Source organism: Apteryx mantelli, chromosome 5 (genome assembly GCF_036417845.1).
Source record: "Apteryx mantelli isolate bAptMan1 chromosome 5, bAptMan1.hap1, whole genome shotgun sequence".
NCBI lineage: Eukaryota > Metazoa > Chordata > Aves > Apterygiformes > Apterygidae > Apteryx > Apteryx mantelli.
Genome location: NC_089982.1, coordinates 20,025,119 through 20,036,353, shown reverse-complemented (window position 1 = coordinate 20,036,353; position 11,235 = coordinate 20,025,119). Strand labels below are relative to the sequence as shown.

Below are 11,235 nucleotides of genomic sequence, written 5' to 3'. Positions count from 1 at the left end.
CAGCCTGTTTACCAAGTATCCTAGAAAAAGTTTAACTTCCAAGTTTTAGCCTAGAATAACCAGCCAGCCTGAGTCCTTTCAAAGTTGTTCTTTCCCAGTTTCCAGCTCAGAGCTTACAATTAACACCAACAACCAAGTTGCCCCCACTACAACATTGATCTTTGCAGTGAAAGCTGACACAAAAAAAAATTACTAATGTCAGTCTTTTCCATGCATAAGGCAGCAGACGATATCATACTGATCTGATTTACTTACAGCTAAATAGTATTTCTTGCAGCCTGCATGTATAACAATTAATCTAAGACCTCTGACATTTATAGAACCCATATGGGATAGTTATGTGATGAAATGAAACTTCATCTTATACCTAAAGAACATTAATGAACTAAACTGGTATCATTAAACAAGCTCAGCAAGTTGCCTTACAGATTCAAGATACTAGATACCAGAATGCAGTGCCTCACATCCATATCAGCAATTAAAACATGGTGCAAGTCTGACATGCTTGACTCCCATTATAGTGCCACAGCTGTTGCTCTAAAATGAGCTTATGGTCTCCGTCCAGTTCTTAGCTGACAGGTATCCATGTCAAACAAAAAGCACACCAGCATAATTAGTTCTCACCAGAGAAACCAAATCACCTAGAAACTCTCATATTTCTAGTAGCTGCTTCCCATGAAACACCATCCTTTAAAAAGAGTTTGATATATTAGCTGCATTTTTTTCCTGTCACTGATATGTATATTTCTACTCTCCAATCATTAGTATAACAGAAATGCCTCAATTCAACTGTAAAATGTTACAAAATTTACTACTGCTGAGATTTTTACAACAGTTCCAATTCATTTCTTGTAAAGGTTTCAACCCTCTCCTCCTCAAGCACGTTCTGGAAGAAAAAATATTCTAAAGTAACTGCAAAATTGAGAAGCAGCAATAAAAAAATTCTAAAAATAAGTCAGAGCTACTGCTGTAACTCTTTTTATGAAGGAATCCATAACACTGAAAGCAAGACACAATCATCACATTTACAAATGTATAATACCAATCACATTGTCACAGCCATTGCTATCCCGCAGAAAAAAGTTCCTATCGCACGTAGCGTTTTCAGGAGTGGCAGGAAAATGAGATTTGCTCTCTTCCCCCTACCCACGTTGCTCCCTTTTTTGGGGAGCAGCAGAAGAAATTTAGGATTGTCTCAGTTTCCAAGACCGTAACTCTAAAAAGCCTTAATGTTTCATGCTTAATTCATATGTTAAGAAAATATATTTTATGCATATAAAATATATAACTGGAAATAGGTAGATTACAGTAACCATATCGAACGGTATTTTCTGAACAAGTATCCACTTTTGCAAGTGGATAACCAATGCATTTTCAGTCTTCTAAGCAAAATAGATTTAGAATGAGTTTAACAAAACTGTGGATAACACATAAGAACTGATGTTATCTCATTCTGCATTAGTCTAATAAAGATGTCAGTTTACTTCAGCCATCAATGCAGACTACTTTATACCAGTAATTAAGCTTACCTGTAAAAGTGTTTCAGGTTTTAGATAACAATTACATACATTAAAAAAAAAAGTATTTAAACTTTTCAAAACACCACACTTTCTCAGCAAGAATAGTTATCTCCTCAAAATGGTAGAATCATCCCCCTCCTTAAAATATTGTTTCAATAACACAAATTTTCTAACATGCCACAATTTGCAGCAATCTGGAAAGAGTATTGGGGAAAAAAAGGAAACCAGAATGTCTAGTCTTTTTTTTTTTTTTCAAATCTATACTGTATTTTTCAGCTGAACTCAAGTCTAACATCACTTGGATTGTTAAGAGTTTCTATACGTATATTCTCTCAAAGGCTACACAGGCCATATATACCTGCATAACTATATTGACTAGGCATCATCACTCAGAGACTATATAGAAGCCCATGGAGGAGCCCTGGATTCAATATTTTCTCCTGCAAGAGAGCCAAAAAATCAAGAACTTTGGACTTCAGTCTGACTTTCTGTTGCATTTGGAAGTAGGCCAAACTTCTGTTTTCAATTGTGGAAAGATGCGTTCCTATGACCTATGCTTTATCTTTACCACAGTGTTTTAATTTTATTTTAATTTCCCACCCCCTGAACCAGGCCAGATCACCCAGATGATGTGAACACCAAATACAGATAGATATTCTCACTAGCTACAAATAAAGCCTTCTATCAGTCACTGGCATAGTCTTACGACTATCCTAACTCCTACAGCAGAGGCCACCTGCTGTTACTTACAAAGCATAGCAGACACTTACAGAAAATACCAGCCTTTCTTTAATGGAAAATGGGACTCCCATAAGGCACAGCAATGCCTCCTTTTTGTAGTTTATTTTATAGTGCCTAGTAGAAATTTTTCCTTGGGTGAACAAGAAGCCCCTAACCCATATCAGAAGCAAACAGAACTTTAATCATGCATTCTGAAATTTTCCTACCTAGCATGCTCCTATTTCTGGGTAGTCTATCTTACTTCAGCTCTGCATTCTTTTTCCTGGTTCTCTCTGCACCTCATGTTTTGGCAGAGGATCACAGCAGATCTAGATTCATAGCCTGTGACCAAAGAAACATAAAGGATCATTTAATCTTGCTTGTTGGAGACAGCATAGTCCTTTTTCTTTAGTCTTATTTTCCCTAAACTATCTTCTACATTGCAATTACAAATCAGCTTTGTTCCAAAATGGGTTACTTAGCATTCAGTTGCAATAAAATATATTTCATACACCACAAGCATTCACCATATCATTAAAACAACTGTGTAAGAATAAGTTCATTTACAATCAGCTGCACTGTCATTCAAACTGAAGCTGCACAACAGTGCACTAAGTACTGAGCCCTAGGGGTCTCGATAGCACAATTATATTCAGTGACATGCATTTCTGGTTTGACTTCCTTCTCAGATGTATTAAAAAGTTGACTTATTTTGATCCAATTACTTACTTATATAATACAAATACTCCCCCTGAAAGTAAGCATGTGTCTCACCAAGCCAGAGTGACCAAAGGATATCACTTGGCAAAGATTGTGAACCTTGCAGTTCTCAGCCCCATAAAACTTCTAAAGCTACCTCAGACCTTCTTAAAGACAAACATGTAAGATGAACAAATGCAGAAGTCACACAACATGCAAGAACGAAGGAATGGAAATATCCTGAAGGCAAATGATTAACAGCAAGTTCTGAAATTTGATTAAGAATATGAACAATAATACTTACACACTTCACAACAAAGTGAAAAAATAGGCAAAGATCCTAAAACAGATTACATTTCTCAATGACAATTACTATATAGATGAGAACAGTGCTTCAAACACATATGGCTTGCAAAGGGACATTTATGGAGTTTTAAAGGGATCTTTCATTCCCACAGAATTCAGTACATAATTTTATTAATGAAACATGGTAGTAACATTGTCTCAGTCTTTTAAAAAGACGACAAAGTAAGCTGAAACCCAGTCTCACACAAAAAAACCAGCAGCTTCAGAACTAAATAAATTCACTTGGCTACTGATAACAGTGTATCATTTGGATACAGTACAAGCTCACAGGAAAAAAAAAAAAGTGAGATTTCTTGTCCCTGGCACTTTACAAAGAAATTACTATCCAGTAGTGAAAGATGAAGCAGAAATTATGTAGTTATGGTATGGTACAGCATCTCAAACCTGGATGTAGATTAGGCTGTGCTTACTCAAGAAAAAATGTTTCAGAAACTGAACAGAATTAAAATAATTTTGTAGAAAATAAGTTTTATTTGTCTTCTTTCGTACACCGTTTCAAAAAAGAAATGCACATTCATCAGTTTTCCTCTTTCCCAGTGCATATCTGGATTTGCTCATATAGAGCTATTACTATTAAGGCAAAAGATGCCTTTGAAATCATTTCAGACACATTGTGTTTTGACCGTAAAGCATCCAAAGTTTCTGATTTTTTAATTATAATGTGGAAAGACAGGTTTCAGGTATTTCTTCCCCAACTCAAACATAAAATCTTCCACACAGGGAATAGGGGACAGATCTTGCAATAAAGAACTGTCAAACCAATGGCTAATACTCATTTCAGGGTAGAGCTAAAGATAGGTTCACTGTTTCATATGAAGTGGAATTAAACAACAACTAACTAGATAATTTGCTCTTTTCAAAAGCTCTAGAACAGAAATGATAAAATGCTGTCTTAAACCTAAATCAGCCATTGGTAATGAAAGTTTGTTTGCAGAGACAGCACCCTTTCCCCAGCTGTTTCTCATGACCAGGTCTTTTTCCTGTTGATAGCGACTATGGAATTTGTCGACTGCTGCTTCTTCTTAAACACTTCATGAAGAGGAGTAAATTCAGCTTGAGCTTTCATACACCATAAGAGATACTAACCCATCAAGTAGCCCCTACAGAAAAAAATTAAGTTAGAAAAAAAAAAGAAAAGAAAAAAGTTAGAAGATATAGACAGCACACCTCAAAAACAAGAGAATTATGGTCTTAAAACAAAAATCTCAGATTGCTAATGAACTTTTCAGACCAAAGCTATTTAAAAGGAAAACAATAAATCCTGTCCAAGGCACCAACCTACCAGCTTAACTACCCAATGCTTTATTTGTTTTTTTCAATGAGTATTGAAAATGGATTACTCTGTTCTCAATCCAACTTTTGTAATTGTTTGGAATTTTTGAAGCCCAAATTACACTTTATAAAAGGTTCTTTATTTGTACGCTTTACACAAACTATCAGTTTTAAGATATTCAATATATCTTGACATCTTTTGACACTTCCAGTCTCCTTTTCCTCTTCAATTTTTTTCAAGCCTTGTTTCTTTAAAGAATTTAATAAAGAGAACTGTTAAGAGACACACATACTTTGCAGAACAACTGTCTATTATTGCAATCCAGGTCTTTTTTTCTAGATTTTTTCTTTCTATAGCGCTTGCTTCCTGCATAAAATCTAAAACAAAATCATTCCAGAGCAAAGATCATGTCTATCTCTGACAGGCATTTAGGATGACTCTGGATTCTTAAAAGTAGGAAAGTACACACACATTTTTTTTCCCTGATTACACAAATCAGGGTGAGCTACTCATATTAGTTTCGATGTCAAATTTTTGGTCTTTACATTGAGTCTGAGATAGCTATGTTAACCAAGTGAAATGAACTAATGAACTGTCTGCCTTTGCACAAAAGATACATGACAGGTAACACTGAATTCCAAAGAAACTGTGCCTATTTTGTTAATGGAGGAGTTGCAGAAAGTTACCTAGCACTTCTTCTCAGGAAAATACTTTTAAATACTAAATTGTTTCCGTAATGTGAGCCACTTACGTCAGTACAACGCAGAGATTCGCTTTAATTACATCAGACTTCTTTTGTTCTTTTTAGGGTTTGGGGTGGGGAGGGGGAGGGGTAGGAGTCAAAACCATTCAAGCAACATGATGGCCTTAATGAAACAAGAAAATATATAGCAGGCTTCTCTTCTGCTACCTGCTACCATGGAGCCCATCACTTGTACGTTATGAAAGAAATATTTAAGAAAGGAAGAACGACTGTCATTGCTAAGCTAACACCTCACAGACCTACTCTGGAAATTAACTACCAGTACCTCCAAACAGCTGGTTTCAGCTATTCTAAATGAAATCGATGGACTGAGAAATAAACAGAAAACAAGGAATACTGCTTTTAGTTATCTCACAGCCTGAAAGCTCCAGATCTTTTTTACTTTTTGATCTCTGAATACATGTGTATTAAAATACGTATACTGGATGTTTCAAAGTTATGTTCAATTTTCAAGCAGAAAAATTGAGACATCATCTTTAATTTAGCACTGCTTAGGATGTCTCTGTCTTAGATTATTCCTCTCTTCAGTTTTTCTAGTTATGATCCCTCACATACATTGTCAGCATAAACAACTCATTTGCCTCTCCAAGTTCTTTGATAAACGCTTTTCCCTCAAAGTCCTGACTTATAATTTATTTTTTTTAAACAATTAATATATATGCATTCTTTCCTTAAAATTCATTACAATTCAGACTCATTAATTGTAATACCTGACTTACCAGGATCTGTCCCCTTTCTTTACCACAGCACAATTTTACTGTAGATAGCCTCAGAAGCATCCCACCTCATTCAAGATAGATTGTTCCCAAAAAAAGCATTAAAGAAAAGCAACATATAGCCAAGTAGCAAATATTTAACGTACATCATTTTACTTTCTGTTGCCCTTAAATTTAACATACGCACACATAAGCCACTGGAGAGAAGAAATGCGGAAAGAGTACTAAGTCACTTACGGTAATTTCATCCTCATGAAAACTCTGGCCATGAAGAAGCTCAACAGCACGCTTACAAATCCAATAAAAAGCAAGAGAAATCTATTCAGCTTGGGGATATTTGGTGCATTGGATCTATCGAGAATTATGAATCCTAGGCCGCCCATTGTGAAGAGGAAACTGGATGCAAGCCCTTCCATAATATATTGCCCGTTTACTCTACAAAAAAAAGCAGGGAAGGAAAGAAGACAGAGTCAGAAAGGCATTAGCTTTCAAGAAGTTATTTAGGTTCCAAAACCCATCTACTCAAGCTTACTCAGCCTGCTTTAGCTGTGCAAATATGCAGGACAATTAACTGTGATAAATTGACTTTCTAACAGAAAGTAGATATGTAAACTGACTTTATGTAATTAAGCATTTAATACGTAATTTATCTCCTGGACTGATAGTCTGCAAGGCGACCAATCAAACGTACTGGTTCTCTTCATGAGTTATGCAGAACCATGTATATTGGTTGGATGATACTCAGTTAGTTCTTCCACAGCTCATGAAAACTAATGCAGAATAAGTTCATCAGTTTTCAGAAATATCTTTTCTAAAAGTAGTGCCAGGTTTCACAGATGACTCAAAGCACAGAACAGTGATCTCCAGACCACTGAGCTTTTCAAGTTTATTTCTGCCCTAATGTTTAAGCAGCAGTCTCTAAATTCCAGTATCAGTGAAAAGCCCCAGACCACTCAAAACACTACATCAGCACATGAAACACATCTACTGGTTCCGCACACAGCAAAAGTGGTCTTGCCTGCAATATCAATTTTGCTGTTGGCTCACTGAGACTACACAGGTTGCGGGTACCCAGCCTGAATGTGCTCTGGCTCCCTTCCAGCCCACACAGCTGGGTTTCCTTCTTACAGAACCAAGACTGACAAAAGTGAAGTTGAGATGCAGCAAGAGCCTGCAGCTCAGCTGAGAGTTTCCTAGGACCCACCCACAATCACTGAACCTCCTTCTACTTTCATAATTAGCAATACCAGCAATTTTGTAAAGATGGTATGGATGTAGCAACTCAGATCATAATACAGAAATGAAGATAAGCATTGTTGTTTCCCTGTAAAACAAACAACTTCATCTTCTATCATATTGTTTCCACTGAGTTTTACTAAAGTGCTTTTAATTCCCTGCAGCACCCTAATTCATATATATTGCAGCAATTCAAGACAATGAGGCATGTATTAGACTAAGCCAAAATCTGTACGTAAGATATATGAGATTTCACAAACAGAAACAGTTTTTCTTGTAATTAACAAAAGCCATTATTTGTTAAAAATAATAGTAATAATAATTCCAAGTGTAAATTCTCCAGAACAATTCTTGACTAAACAAGCTCTGGTTTCCATTAATAGAAGCAAACAGACTCAAGGAGGATACTGTTGTTACATATTTATAATTATATTTCCCCCACGCTCAGGCACAAAAGTCCAGATTAAATCAGGATTTAAAAGCACAGAACTAAAAGCTTCACAAAGAGTAAGTTATGAAATATGACCAAGTATTTCTGCACCCATTTAAAGTCTCATCTCTAATGGCAAAGATTTTGAAAAAGAGAGAAGTGCTCTCAGTTGAAAAGTTGTTTCTTACCTACGCATTCACTTTTAGTAACTTTGGAAGGACTGAATTTTTCTATTTCCATTGATTCCAATGCATACTTTTTATTTATCTTTGTAATTTGCAGATCAAGGTAGGATACATACCAGATCCTGCATCCCCCAGAGAGCTCAGAAGAAGCTGATGCAGCTCTGTAAGACTGGGGGGGGGGGGGTTCACTTGCGTTCATTCACCTGCAGTCGCTGGTTTGGAGGGGCAGGGCCCTGCTCTTACCTGTAGGCCAAAAAGGCCACTGGCCTCTGATGTCCGTGTTCGTCTGTCATGGACCCAACGCTCGGAGGTTCCACAATCACGTCGTAAATAATTCCTGTGCGGAGAAAAACACCTATTAGCTTAGAATCAAGAGGCAAGCAGCAAAAACTAGCTTAGCATCGCGGGAGCACTTAGAATTCTGTATTTCTTGGCTAATTTGAAGCTAAAAGAGAGGAAAGCAACTTTCTTTACCCCGCGGGGGGCAGCAGCTCGCCGGCACACGACGGGCTGCTCCGCCGGGGAGGGGGTTTCCCGCTCACCCCCCCCCCCCCAGCCCCAAACCGCGTTTCAAGGCCTCGGCCCGGCCGCGGGCACCTCCGGTGATGAGGAAGTAGGACACCACCACCAGCGCGTAGACGGTCATGGCCGAAGGCATGTGCACCCAGCTGGGCCGCTTCAGCTTGATGTTGGGGCACTCCAGCACGGCGAAGGGCAGCCGGTACAGCGTCTCCATGGCGGCGGCGGCCCGGCTCGGCCCACGCGCCCCGCTCCCGCTCCCGCTCCAACGGGCACCGCCGCCGCCGCGCGCGCGCCCCGCCCCGACTGGCGCCGCCGCCGCCACCGTCCTCCCCCGTACACGAAGGCGGAAGCGGAAGCCAAGCCCGAGAAGTGGGGCTGGCAGGTCCTTGCAGATGATAACAAAAGCAAACAAACAAACTGCTCCACGAGGGTGGAAGGAAAAGAGGAGAAGGGGAAGCCTAGGAGTGAGGGGCACGCGCCGCCGCCGCGCGCAGAGCGGCGCCACCTCTCCCGCGCGGAAAGTGCCGGAAGCGCGGCGCGCGCGGGCACCGCCGCCACGCACCTGCCAGGGCCCAACCGCCCTGACGTGTCGCTGCCGCCTGCCCGCCAGGGCGGTTGGGGGGAGGGGGGCAGAGGAGGGGGCTCGAAGCCCCGCCCCCGGCGGGCCCAGCTCCCGCCCCGAGGCGGGTGGCCCCGCCCCCGGGCGCGGCCCGCAGCACCGGCGCTTCCTCGCACTGCGCGGGCCCCAGTTAGAGGAGGGGGAAGGGAAAAAAGAAGTTAAGCTTTCATCACCTGCTGAGTTTATGCAATACTTTACACGGGCAGGGGTACTACTGTAACCGCCCTCAGCGACCGCAGAAGGGCAGGAGCATGCTTTATGAACTGAAAGAGCACTGCAGCTTAGTTTGCAGGGCCAATAGGCGGGGGGGGGGGGGGGGGGTACCATCTGACATCTAAAATGCAGATCTACACCCATGAAGAGATCCAAAGCAGACCTCACCCAAGCAATCGTGCCTGCAAGGGGAGAAAGGGCAGGCCATGCTCCAGCCAGAGGAGGCCAGGGCAGGGGTTTACCCAGCCGGCAGCGCCTGCTTTGCCAGCATCCTGGAGAATGCCACGAACACCAGGGAAAGGAGATGCAAGAACAGTAAGTAGCACAGACATCATTTGCTGTCAGTGACAGGTATGTTAAACATTTGACACACTTACAAATAATAAATGTGCTAATACCTTGGTCATCGTGGCCATTAGCAGGGCTGACTTACCTCTGTCTACAGAAGTTCATTACAGAGAAAAGAATCAAGTCCACATTTAAGGGGGGGGGGGGAACTGTCCAAATTAAAGTGTAGGCTAGTTTCTCTTATTTACTCATGAATAGGGACAGTGGGGAGTCCTTCTCAGAGCAGTTTCTACCATATTTATACCTTATTTGTGCTGAGGTCACATCTCTCCCCCCTGCCCACACCCATATTATTTGCTTCAGAAAAGATGTTTTACAGTAAAACAAGAATTGGCAACTGCTTGAATCAAAGTGCTAGCTGAAGAGGCATAACACATCTGTAAAAGTTTCATACATAGGAAGACTGATGCCTTTCAGCAGACATAATTTAACACCAAATAGAGGCAGTAAAAGCTATCCCATTATCAACCACTTATTTGTTATTTGACAGCATTTAAAAACTTCACACTCCAGGTTACCTTAACCCTTTCTCACTAAACAGCTGAATCTAATGACTGCACAGAAAGCACTGTCATGAGGTGTATCACAACTCTAAAGACTGCCTTGATATTCAAACTGCAGCTGTCTGCTTTGAAAACTACTTTTGAGAAACATTTAAAAAAAAATTAAGAGCCTTATTACCATTTCACTGACAATTTGCCTAATGACTGTTTTTCTTTTTGCCAGTAGTGGTGATACCACATATCATAACCCAGAAGTCAAGTTGCCTTTCAGTTCAATCAAGCATCATTATAATTAGCTATTGCCATTTCAGTCTTAACCCTACTGTTCAGGAAAAAACTCCCAGTCCCAGTATGACTTATCAGTAAGTTGATGTTTATGTTTCTTTTTAATTATTCCAAAAGTATTTTCTCTACACCTTTCCTCCTTTCAAAAAGCCCTAAAGAAAACTCTAATCTAGCAGCTTTTAATGTAAATCAAGAGTGTCAAATAATGTCTACTTGAGAGCACCTATGGGGTAGGTTAAACACAACTGTCCCACTTTCCACTTGTACTTTAAAACTATTTTTCCAGCATGCCAAAACACTGAAGTCTGTACTAGCATAGTAAGGCAACAACTAATAAAATTTTAACCTTGTAAACTAACTATAGTAACACCACCTAAAAGTGTCAGGATAACAACATTAGTCTTAAAACAACCTCCTTGAATTAGCTTCAGCCTTTGGAACAAGTTTCAGCACAACCCAAGCTGAGGAGAAACAATGCTTCATACTTAAATATATAATTTAGTCACAACATTATCCATTTTAAGAACACTAACAAAATTATTTTAATGGCTTGGGACACTGCAAAAATTCTTGGGGGGGAGGGGTCATTCTACCTTGCTTGGTTAAGACATTGCCTTGCTATCTAGAAGCACAGAGATTTCCTGTCAAACACAGCAACACTTTGGGTTTGCAGGCAGTTGCCCCAAAGTAACCACTCACTGCTACTGAAGCAAGGGTCTTTTCACCAGCTGGGTTTTCTGGGATGTTTCTTGGCTGACAGCTAGGAGCTAAGCACAGTATGAATAGCCAGAATGCATAGTCAGGATAAAAATAATTTCCTTTTGGATACATCCCATG

The 11,235-nt window shown here is 40.1% G+C and overlaps 1 protein-coding gene across 1 annotated transcript; it reads right to left on the bottom strand.

Annotated features, from left to right (window-relative positions):
- Positions 1-3,753: 3,753 nt before the first annotated feature.
- On the bottom strand, positions 3,754-8,735 carry OSTC (oligosaccharyltransferase complex non-catalytic subunit). Its single transcript, XM_013951526.2, has 4 exons — positions 8,506-8,735; positions 8,152-8,245; positions 6,295-6,492; positions 3,754-4,405 (listed from the first exon to the last, which is right to left on the bottom strand). Exons 1-4 carry the CDS (start codon positions 8,642-8,644, stop codon positions 4,387-4,389), a joined length of 450 nt encoding a protein of 149 aa, XP_013806980.2. The 5' UTR covers positions 8,645-8,735; the 3' UTR covers positions 3,754-4,386.
- Positions 8,736-11,235: the final 2,500 nt, after the last annotated feature.